The 12827-nt window shown below is 42.4% G+C and overlaps 1 protein-coding gene across 1 annotated transcript in view; it reads left to right on the forward strand.

The window, feature by feature from the left end:
• The window catches only part of LOC124799211, a 774857-nt gene that overhangs the window by 291265 nt on the left and 470765 nt on the right, over positions 1-12827 (forward strand). Inside the window, exon 2 of the mRNA XM_047262747.1 lies at positions 10992-11084. Coding sequence (XP_047118703.1) covers positions 10992-11084 — 93 coding nt within the window. The remainder of the gene's footprint in view (positions 1-10991; positions 11085-12827) is intronic.

The following is a 12827-nucleotide window of genomic DNA, read 5'->3' on the forward strand; positions in this document are numbered from 1 at the left end:
CACAATCACAGGGTGGAGAATCTCGGAGTCCCCACTTGTGCATCATAGCGCTGCACCTGGCGTGGCCAGCTCTTACTCTGCTCTGCCTCGTCCACTCACTTCTCTGCAGGTGAAATCCTGGTAGGCTGGCAGTTGGGTCTTGGATATCTTCATGTGCTATTGTTGCAGCATTCCACCTCTTGCGCCACTCTTCCTTAACGTCGAACTTCTTATCGTTCCTTCCATTACGCCACAGTGAACTGCGAGATTTTAAGCGGTCTGGGGGAGAGCTGTTTAAGACTGTTCTCTAGTTCTGAATTAAGATGTTGGACATCTCATACTCTTCTCTCCACACGATGACGCTATCCCATTGGTATTGGTGCACGTCATATCGATGACAAGGACAGTAAATGGGCATTATGCAGAAGAACGGGTGCAGTTAGTGCTGATAAGCGGAACGTGTTTACTCGAATTACCACGTAATTGGCTAGCAGTTTTAGTTGGTCTCGTCTGCGATGTTATGTATATATTCCTTAGGTGACGTGTCGTTCCAACACTGACGATCATTCACGTGATTACTTGTAATTTATTCGCATTTGCAAATGTGGACCGCCATCAGCTGTATAATGGAACAACGACAGTGAAAATCTGTTCGGACCGGTACTCGAACCCGGGTTTCCCGTTTATAGCGAGCGGTCGCCTTACCATTAGGCTCGTGGTCTCACAATATCGTTTCCACGCATGCGATGCTATGGTGCGCTACACTGAAGCTTGTTCACGTCCACCCTGAATAAATTCTAGAATTACGGCTTGGTCAAACTAGGAATACGCATTGCACATGAAATGTAAACACTATTTGACTGTTATACTGTGTTCGCTGTAATCAGACTCAGCCTGAAAACGCGTAAGTCCCGCCAAGTCCAACCCATACCATGGGCAGTGCCATTTGCTGTACTGTGAACAAGCAGTTGGATTATGCATGTACACACGCCTTCTACGTCTTACAACACAACACCACACGCCCCATCTCCTAACGGCCCTAATCCTACAACATTCGGATCTTTTCTTGAAATGTTGGGACCCTGACTAGAAAAAAAATTGGGCAAAACATTCAATCACGATATTGTACACTGCTTGCGAGACGGCTATCCCATTTACACTTCGATGATGAAGTAATTAACAAATTTCTCTCTTGTGAGTTAATCATCTTTGTTGAAGCATGTCTCTGTTGGGTAATTATTTCTCAGCAAAATGCAAACTAAACGAGGAGACAGAAGGACCATGCTTACCGTGTTAAAGAATACTAGTACAGTAAAAAACACAATTTACTACACTCGTTGATGAAAAGTGCAACAATGAACACAAATTTCAGGAAGGCAAATTTAACCTATGTGCGCTAGCAGAAATGGGCATCATAGAACCAATGGAGGAAGGAGAGTAAGAGAAGCAAGATAAAATACACTTAATGAAGGTAATCGGAAAGAAAGTCACGCGACTGAGAAGTGAAAAGAGAAAGATGACTAACTGGGAGAAGATGGAAGCATTTGCTTTGCTGTTTGACAGAGCAAAAACTGGTCATATACGTTAATTTTCGGGGAAACTGTGACGAGTGTGACAAAAGGACGTGCTTCAGGTTCCTCTCAGAAACAACAGGGCACTGAATTTTGCTCAGGGTACAGGCTTGCTTGTTCCTGAGACAACAGCAGCAGCACAGAAAGAGCTGGGGAGTGTGTTTGATTTTTGAACAGACACAGCTAGGATATTAGATAATTGAGACTTTGTGTTTCGATTATGATGAGATGACATGGGTTAACCTCTGAGGCAAGATTGTGGAGTGACTTACTGCATTAACAGGGAGAAAAAATATTCCGTTGGGCTAACCTGGTGTGGCTGGTACCTCAAGCCGTGATAGGATCTAGTGCAGGACATAACTCAAATAGAAACAATATGCGATTTTGTGGTGTGCGAAGATATGAAATGAATAAAAACATTCTCTAATGAATACGTAAATGTATATTGATTCGCCGATAAAGAAATGCTAGAAAACTGGGTAATCTTTAAAACAGAGACTATGTAATATCGCTCATGTTCTTCGTTAGGAGAGCAACTTCTTCTCCAGACTGAAAAGAATACGATTGCATTATACGCTGATGGGATGTAAGGGTCTGTAATAATTGCATTAATATGACTATATGCGTTAAGCGAGTTGTTTGTGTTTATTTAAAAAGCACTGGAGAACGTCCTCCATTCAAATAAACAAGTATTGCAGAACGTCAGAAATAATTACGGCCAATGTTAACAGCATCTCTAGTATCGTAGATGGAACTTCAACAATACACTGTTATTACGCCCTCAGTTCAAATTTTCTGAGCTGTAATGCAGAACCTCCACCCCCTGAGATACAGAGACAGTAACTTCAATTTGAACAATAATTTTGTAGAAGAGTAAAATAATATTTCGCCGTTATTACGCATCCACGTACGTATACCAGCGGACGGCTTTGGACTGCAAAAGTTTACTAGAAGTCTGGATTAAACTCGGCTCCCAGAACATATTAAAGCAAGGAACAATAACCAAACTTGGTTCAAAGAAAATATTAAAAAGAAATAATCAGATTTATTTTTTTATAACGCTCTTGCCACTTAGTATTGAATAGTACAAAACCCAACTTAAGAAACGCATCAGGCTAACGTCGCGAGAGACGTTGTATTAGGTACGTCGATAGGGAAGTGTTAGAGCATATTAGTAAATCTTTTCATTTGGCAGAAGCCTAGTCATATAACTTTTCTATATGGTCTCTAGCACTCGTTCATAACTTACAGGTTAATACAAGTAACAGTAGCGCGACGGTGGATATTTTGTTCATGCGATCCATTCGCGCTTTTTCTCTCGTTTTTATTGCGCTGCCCTGTCCTCGAAGCATTTTGGGAATTTCGTTGCACTTCCGTAGCAAATGAAAACATTGTATGCAAATTCGCCCCACTATCTTTGCTAATTTAAAGACTACAGCTGGAAGCTGCTCACAGTTTTTTTTTTTTTTTTTTTTTTTTACTGTGGAATGTATTAGTTAGTCGGAAATACCTCATCGGCAGATGTGCGGACCACGAGATCCACGCGCCTTTCGCTACAGCTGCTCTCCAACCCGTGACCGGTACAGATTTCCCGCAAGTATTGCCACAGTGATGTCCGTCCACTTTTGTCCGCATTTTGACTCAACGATTATCGGTAATTAGTCCCTAACTTTGCAGCACATAGTCTTCCTTCGTTTTCAGGTGGGCGGACTAACGACAACAAGTAGTGTGTTAATATCCCATTTTAATTCGTTGAGAGGACCCGTCTTTTCACTATGTAGCGCTAATTTATTACACGTGTAGCGCACTAAATACCCGAAATGGGCACTGGGTATGAGTATTTCGTTTCGAATCTGCATTATTGTGATATCATTACGTCTTCCTTACGTCATGTCCTGTTCCCTCATTTATTTCTCTTTTCCCTCCCACTCCTATTCGTACGTTTTGTTAACCTATGATTCTATTCTGTCTTCCGCGTACCTGTCTTTATTCAACAATTTTTTCCGGAATTGTACCATCTTTCACTTTTTCTCTCCCCTTCATTTTCTCTCTCTCTCTCTCTCTCTCTCTCTCTCTCTCAAAACACACACACACACACACACACACACACACACACACACACACACACACACACACACACAGAGAGAGAGAGAGAGAGAGAGAGAGAGAGAGAGAGAGAGTGAGAGAGAGAGAGGAGGATACATTGCACGAAGAGAGGAAATTAGTAAGAAAACGGTCCATTTCCTTCCCAAGTTATGTCAACGTTACGGTGGAATGGAAAGAGCTATGAATTCGCAGCAACGCGTAGAAGATCCCCGCTATTGGTCAGAGTGCTGCCTCGTAAACTGACGAAATTTTTTTCTGCACCAGTTTTATCCTGCCAACAAGGTAAATCCACGCCCAAGACCGATTCTGACTAGTCTTTCAGGAGACCTCCCTTGCTTTTTAATTTTTTATTGGCAGCCGATGAGTTATATTGATATCTAGTAATACAAAGCGAACAAAAAAAAATAGCTTACAATTTTTTTACCAACCTTGTAAACGTGTCAATATAAAAGGCGGATTTCCTAGTTGACTAAAAACACGCATAAGAGTTTGTAAATGTTTTTAGTTCTTCCCTGATAATAACTGCGTTATTGAAGTTGGCAGCGGATACATCAGTTTTACCACACCTGTGGAATGACGTGATGTATCCGAAGAAAATATGATTGATGTTCTCCTCTTCGCCTCATGCTTACAATAGGTACGGTGCATGTCGGATGCGATGCAAATCTTTCTTGAAGCAATCGTGATTAAAGCTCAGGCTTGCGAACGTGATCCTGCAACTTGTTGAACATCGGCAGTTCATATTCGTGACACACTGGTAGTGAAAGCCGTACTTGTGAGAAAGCTCTACCACCTCTTCCAGAAAACTCCTGCTCTTCTTTGTTCCATACTCCCCTATCTGAAGATCTAACTTTTGTGCCGACATACAAGCACATTTCAAGTTTCTCGTTGATGGACTGCCCTACCGTAGTGACAATAGCCAACGAGATAGACGGTACGCGGGGAAAGCAATTGTTGGTAAGTCTACGAGTGAGCTCAAATTTCTCTGATTTCACTATGTCTCTTCGCGAGAACACATAGCGGGATGCTACATGTTGGTTGCCTTTCGTAGAAATGAATTCTCACGGAGACTTCACGGTAAGCAACACCATGACGCGCGTCTCTCTTGTAGTGTCTGCCACTGCAGTTCAGTGAGCATCTCCGGGACACTTCCGCGCTTGTTAAATGTATTCGTGAAATAAAGCTCTGCTTGTTTGTATCTTCTCTATTTCCTCTATCAGTACTACGTTGTATGGGTTGCAGACTCAAGTACCAGTCGAAAGAGAGTTTTGTAAGCTACATCCTTTGTGGGTGGATTGCATTTTTTGAAGATTTTTCCACTGAATCTGAGTTTGGCATCTGTCTTTACTATGATTGGTTTACTGTAGTCAGTGAATTTGGAATAGCTTCCTACATATGCTGCCAAATATTTAACACATAATTTTAGCCGTATGTGGACAAAGAGCGTAAAGGCACCGATTTACTTCTACGCTATTTTTAAAATAGGATGGTAAGCGATATATGTACCCAACTGACACATTTTTATTTGTTGTAGATTAATGGAACTTAACGACACATTAAGCCACTTCCCAATATAACTGAACATAAATCTGTTTTTTATTCAGATGAGTTTCTGTATATTCATATCAAGACCCATCACTAGACTCTTTGTAATCGATGAGAAATGTCATAAATGCTTCATTTTGGACTATAATTAGATGTGCAACTCTTGTACTTTAATAAGTAGCTGTCTGACTATATGCCCGTGCCGCCATAGTTTTCACAAAAAAAACCAACGTTCTCATAAAGCCGAGTGTTAAATGGACAGACTATTTTAATTTATGGCTTCAATCAATCAAAATCCTATGACAACGTATTGGAAAACAGTTATTCTTGTGTTTTTAGTAATAACGCCGTAATATTACACAATCGCTTCATGAGTACCCTTTATATATCTGATTAATGCAGTTTTTGTTGGATAAGACATGGATACTTGCTGAATATTAATGCACGCAGTATGTGCGTCTCATCATTCAGCTTTGCCTACTTTGGTCCTGTGCAATGTCGATTCTCGTCTTGTAGCATCTGCTCTCTAGCGGTAGCACTACAACGTTAGCAGCACGGCCGCTGCAAATATTTTTGTACTGTAGAGTTCCCAATTGCAACTAGATATTTAGTATTGAATTTTTCGGATGCATTTGTCTCTGGTTTGTTGTGCCCATCAACAGTGGTCCCCTCCTATTCCTATCACAGACGTAGAAATGGAATAAAGAATAAAACCGAAAAGTGTGCAAGCGCTACTGAAGCTGACATAATCCAGAAATAATATTTAGACCCGAATACCGAGCGTTATGAGAGTCTTCGTGTGATGATAGCACACATACATAGAGAGAAAAGATGAGGACCGAGTCGAACCACCTTTTCACTATTGATCGAATATTACCTCTGCTTGACAGGTAATTAGCAGAAACGACTAAAATCCTAAGTCAGAGTTACTCAAAGGGGTTAGCGTATAGGAACTCCACTCCGTCTCGTGTAGAGTCGATAAAGGAGGGCAGTGGTGCCGCGGAGGGGGATGAACTCTTCTAGATATACAAATGTTGGGCTGTAAACACAGAAAAAGAAAATAGGACAAGGAAATAAATAACATTTGCCTTTGTATCTGAGCCAATTTCAGCATAGAGGATATTCATTTTGTTTGATCTCCAAGTTTAGACTAATTCAGTTCAACATTTCCGATTTTCTGTGAAACTAAGCGATAATTAAATGTTGCTAAGGCTCACTTCCAGCTAAGCTGTGGTCATCTTTGCCAACATTTCGCTTGACTAAGGAAATGAACGCTATTTTATCCAATCTTTTCATACTTACCCAACTCCCGGGTAGAATGAAAAGGCCTGTTCTCCGATCACAAACTTTGACCACAGTGCATCTTTGCGTCGCAGTGATGTCCTGGGGAAAAAAATTCGTATTTGAAAACACTGGTGAATCAGATTGTCAAATTATAAATATAGTTTGAAGACAACTATAACAATGGAAAAGCTTGCGAAAAATAGATCTAAAGGAGTTCATAGATTAAGAGGACGAATGAAGAGCTTAATCTTGGTTACGTGAGACATAAAACTAAACAAGAGTGACTCTTAGCTTGGGAAAGAGCACGAACACTTTAACGCTTGCAAAGAAAGACTCGTGCATTACCATCAGTATTTCGGTGTTGAACTTCGTTTTCCCAGCTTTAAAAAACACCCCCTCGAATCCAGAAATGAGTAAACAACTGGCTGAAAAGGGCTTTGCTCTACTGCAGCCCGCAGTCTCTCGTATAGGTGGAATATAATAATGTGAACATCCAAACTGGATTATGCAGAAATGTTAAGGGGGATTAGGGTTAAAAGTCCAATTGACGATGAAGTCATAGGAGACGCCGCAGAACTATGCGCCAAGTAAGAGAAGCTCCGCGGATTTGGAAATTAAATTTAAAGAAACAAATTTTTGAAAGAAATACGAGGGTCACTCCAAAAAAATGCACACTATTTTTTTAAAACACAGTTTTCATTCTGCATGTTTGAAAGTTTTACAGTGCGTAGATACATCCTTCCTGCTTGTTTTCAAACTTTGTTCAACCTATTCCCGTGAGTGGCGACGTCACAGCATGTTTCCAAGATGGCTGCTACACTTGATGCTCGTCAGAAGCAACGTGCTGTCATAGAATTCCTGTGCAGTGAAAACGAGACAGTAGGAAACATCCACAAGAGGTTGAAAAAGGTGTATGAAGATTCTGCTGCCGATCGCAGTGCAGGTAGTCGGTGGGCAAGCAGGTTACGTGATGAAAGCGGGCACGGCAATATTGAGGATTGTCCTCGCAGCGGCAGGCCGCGTACTGCACACACTCCAGACAATGTGCAGAGAGTTAACGAATTGGTGACTGCTGACAGACGCATCACAGTGAACGAATTGTCACGCTACGTTGGGATAGGGGAAGGAAGTGTTTGCAGAATACTGAAAGTGTTGGCGTTAAAAAATGTTTGTGGCAGGTGGGTTTCCAGGATGTTGACAGTGGCTCACAAAGAAACAAGAAAAACGGTGTGCAACGAACGTTTGGAACAGTAAGAGAATGGTGGAGATGAATTTCTTGGAAGAATTGTGACAGATGATGAAACATGGCTCCATCATTTTTCACCAGAGGCGAAGAGGTAATCAAGGGAGTGGAATCATGCAAATTCACCCAAGAAAAAAAAATTCGAAACCACAACTTCTGCTGGAAAAGTTATGGCTACGGTGTTTTTCGATTCCGAAGGACTCTTGCTTGTGGACAGCATGCCAAGCGGAACCACTATAAATTCTGAAGCATATGTGACGACACTGAAGAAACTTCAAGCGCGACTGAGTCGTGTTCGACCACATCGGCAAAAGCAGGATGTTTTGCTGTTGCACGACAATGCACGACGAAGTGTCAGTCAAAAAACCATGGAAGCGATCACAAAACTCGGATGGACAACACTGAAACACCCGCGTCACAGTCCTGATCTGGCACCATGTGAGTATCATCTCTTTGTAAAACTGAAAGACTCTCTTCGTGGAACAAAGTTTGAAGATAATGTCTCCCTTGTGCACGCTGCCAAACAGTGGCTCCAACAGGTTGGTCCAGAATTTTACCGTGCGGGTATACAGGCGCTGGTTCCAAGATGGCGCAAGGCAGTTGAGAGGGATGGAAATTATGTTGAGAAATGAAAAATATTGTTCCTAAAGGATGTATCTACACACTGTAAAACTTTCAGACATGTAAAATAAAAGATGGATTTAAAAAACAAAATAGTGTGCATTTCTTTTGGAGTGACCCTCGTAAATACGTTAAGTGAGATGCAGAAGAACATACATCGTTATTCACATATTAATGTCAAGAAATGAAAGCAGAATGTTACTAACACGGTGTTCGTTATTTGTTAATACACTGATCGGCCAGAACACTGTGACCACCGACCTAGTATCGATATAAAGCCGTCCAGGCGATAGCAGCGTCATCTGGCGAGGAATGACTGCCAATCAGACACACGCGCGGTGGATGTGGTGTGAGTGAGCGTGCTGTCCGCGTGTACGTAGAATGGGGAAGGTGATCGATCTATAGGAGTTTGACCTAGGGCAGATTGTGATGGGCTGGAGGCTCGGCACGAGCAGTTCGGAGAGTGCACGACCTGCCGAGTGTTCGAGGAGCGCTGTGGCGAGTGTCATCAAGACGTGGCGAAACCGAGGTGAATCCATGTCCAGGCGTCGTGGAGTTGGTCGGCCACCCCTCATTACAGATATCGGACTTCGTGGCCTGGGCAGACTGGTAAAACAGGAGTAGTGACGGAACTAACTTCAGACTTCAACACTGGGCAGAATACAAGTGTTTCTGAACACAGAGTGGACCGAACACTCCTAACATCTGGCCTCCGCTGCCGACCACCCATGCATGTGCCAATGTTAATACCACGACATTGTCAACTACAACAGAAACGAGCAGATGACCATCGGCATTGGACTTTGGCACAGTGCAGAGCGTTGGATGGTCTGCTGAATACCAACACCTTCTTCAGCATGCTGATGGGATGACGCGAATCTGTCGTCTTCCAGGCCAAATGCTTCTTGACACCTCTTCTGCAGCACTGAGACAAATTCGCGGCGGCTCCATTACGCTCCGGGGAACATTTATGTAGGTGTCAATGGATCCAGTGGAGCTCGTGCAAGGCACCATGATGGCCAACGAGTATCGTAGACGGGTTCCAGATCACATGCACCCCTCCATGACGGTCATGTTTCCCGACGGCAGTGGCATTTATCAGCAAGCTAATGTACCATGTCACGAGGCCAAGACTGTGCTGGAGTGGTTCAAGGAACAAAGTGGCGAGTTCCAAATGATGTGCTGACCCCCCAACTGGCCAGTCGAAAACATCTGGGATGTGATTAAATGTGGCGTCAGAGCTCATGGCCCCCCTCCCCATAATTTAAGGGAATTAAGTGGCTGGTGTGAGCAGGCGTCGTGACAACTCCCTCCAGAGACCTACCAAGGCCTCACTGTTTCCATGGTACGACGCGTCGCCTCTGTTATCCGTGACAAAGGTTGACATACTGGTATTAGGTAGGTGGTCATAACGCCCTGGCTGATCAGTGTATGTCCTTTTAGCCGAGTAGTTAAGTTGACAGCGCATACTGCCACATATCGTTTGTGTATTGATTTTCTACGTTCACTAGTTAACAATTACTGCAAGTATCACTTGTTTCGTTCGAGTGTACAAATACCAGCTTTTGTATTCAGAATGGCGATGAAGATCTTAGATTTGTTCCTGCCACTTCCTACATTTTGGATGAATGCTTGAGAGTCCCAGTTCTTCTTGAACTGTAACTTGACTTCGCCTTCCGTTTACTCTTCTATTTTATGCGTCTGAATCACTCCACAACCAAATTTACCTGAAGATTTGGGTTATATAACATACCCTTGCAGATGACTTGTTTTTGACATCTATTAAATAATTTACATATTGTAGAATTCTATCTTCTGTTGTTCCTAGGATCTACTCTAGTGTGTGACACTTTAAACTATACAAATTCTTTGTGTACGTGGAAACTACCATGTTACATCGTGGCTGAGATTCCATGTTTAACTGTGGGCGCCCACTCAGAGTAAAACAACCGTTATGTTGACGCCCGGTTCAATTTTACTTTACTTTACATGTCGTAAGCCATCTTCTTTGGAACGCCAATGAATGGCATGATTGTGCCATCCATTTAAAAATAAACTAAACTATTGCTCCGTCTTTAGAGATGCCGCTGTCCAAAAGACATGAAACTATACATAAAAATGCTTTAACCTGTTCCTTCGACTTCCTAATTTCTGAAAAGGTGCTTACAGTTCTGCAGATGCATCTTACCTTCGTTTTCGGTTTACGTTCCTAATTCAGAGATGTCAGTCAGTCCACAGTCAAATTTACTTAGACGTTAATAGAAACACTGGCGTTACGCAGCTGGAATCAGAGATTTAATGATAACACGAAGTAGAAACTCGACATCAACAGCGTAATTGCATCACTTTGCCTGTTATACACTTCCCAACTTCCTGACGGAACAGTCGTTTTCTTGCTCATAACGGAATATTAAGTGAGAGAGTCTTCTGGAGAAACGTTTTTCAGCCTCGTCAACCCTCTTTACCCCTCCCCTACTTCCGCTCTGTGCTTCGCGAGACCTATTGTAATAATGACTCGGTTTCCACAAACATTGTGTGATGAAATAATTCACTCCATTTGCATCTCAATTTTATCCATACCTTTTCCCTTTCAAAGTGGAAAGTGTATAGTTCTAAAGTAATCGTTTGTACGTGTTTTTCAGAATCGCCACAAACACAAGCAGAAGGACAAGAACCAGTACAACCGTTCAGAGGGCGGCAGCTTAAGCGACAGTTCCGGAAGCCTCGCTAACCAGGTAAGAGCCGCCCGTGTCCACAAGACTTTTACTTTAGTTTAGAAATCTGTATCGAATATCCTTCTCTGGAAGTTTTTCTGATATATTTAAATTTGCGTAGTATTCACTGAACACGTTGCTTTTGAATTCTAGAACAGGTGGTGAACAAATTCAAAACATTTCAGCTGACTTAAATTTGTGTACATAGTGCAGTATTTTATTAATTACCTTAACATTCTTTTTCTATAGCCTACGTTCTAGAAAATATTTTATTTCTGATTTCGCCGAAACTTGTCTTCGTGAGACCACAGCTGTGCAAAAAATACAGGTTAATTCTTAACAAAAAGTACACATAGCCGTCAGCCCGGTGGCGGCTGACTTTTCTTCCCTTTTCTGTAAGTATTAACCAATATTCGCTTCATATTAGATTTTCTAACATGACAACATTACTATAATTATTTGTATTATACTGCTACCAGTCACACTTATATTCATTTATTTATGAATATAACGCTAAGCGTTCGAGCAGGCTTTGCTCTTCTTCAGGCGTGCATTGCAGACATGTTATTTAATGATAAAAGGCTTAATTAATCTAAATTGACAAAGAATTATTGTAGCTACAATTTTCTTCGCTATGATGTGGGGAGACGGAGGGACGGGGAGAAGTGTGGTAGAAGACAACTTCCAGTGGTATCTACCGTTGTATTGGTCACCAAAGTGGTTCCATGTTGTCTGTTGAATTTGACAACACACAGGTTTTGGCGGTCCAAATGTTCGTTCACATTGTACACTTGCGGTGTTGTTACTATAGCACTGAGCGGTCTGACGTTAGCTTGTACGTTTAGGGTGAAGCAAATAAAAGTTGACCGGAGAACAGAATTCCAGATTACAAAGAAAGACAGCAGAGGAAAGGAAATACGGTACTAATCTGACTACAGCAGTTGTTTAAAGTGACCACCATTCATCTCTTGGCACTTTTGGGCCCTGGTCAGAAAGCTGCTGAAGGCGGATCGGAGCTGAACTGCTGGAATTGCTGCAGCTTCATCCGAAATCTCCTGCTGCAGTTCTTGAAGTTATGAGGATTGTTGCGATAAACCTTAGACTTGAGGGCTCCCACACAAAGAGATCGCACATTGACAGACAAGATGATTTGGGTGACCACTTAGGGCTACGACCAAAACTGTATACATTATTACGTAAAACTTTTACCTGACAACTCTGTCATACATGAAGATTGTGAAAAAATGGTCCAAGGTTTGGGCGGCTTCATCACCAGTTGCTCCATCCTGTTGGAAGTAAGTGTAGGTCTTTTGCTCCTCCGCCAATGCTGCCGCAAGTGACTTCCAAATGTCGTCAACGTAACGCGCAGAAGTCTGCGTCTCATGAAAGAAGATGGGACCGTAACGCAGCGTGCAGACACTGCACACCAAACCTCAACCTTCTGATTACGCAGTGGTGTTTCTTCGAAGTTATGCGGACTCTCGGCTCCCCAGAACCTGTGATTCTGTGAGTTGACATAACCACTCAGATGAAAGCAAGCTTCATTAGACACAAAGAACAGATCCATGTGCAAGTATTCATTGTTATCTCAGTGGACAGCCACCCACAAAACTGTACGCGCTGAGGAGCATCTACTGGTTTTAATGCATGAGTAGCAGACACTCGGTAGGGATGCATGTGCAGGTCCATGCGGAGTATTTGTCCACATGAGCGACGGGATATGCTGGTTTCTTGATCTGGGAGGATTCTGAAGCATTTTCTGGT

The sequence above is a fragment of the Schistocerca piceifrons genome, chromosome 5, assembly GCF_021461385.2.
Source record: "Schistocerca piceifrons isolate TAMUIC-IGC-003096 chromosome 5, iqSchPice1.1, whole genome shotgun sequence".
In the NCBI taxonomy this organism is placed as follows: Eukaryota; Metazoa; Arthropoda; class Insecta; order Orthoptera; family Acrididae; genus Schistocerca; species Schistocerca piceifrons.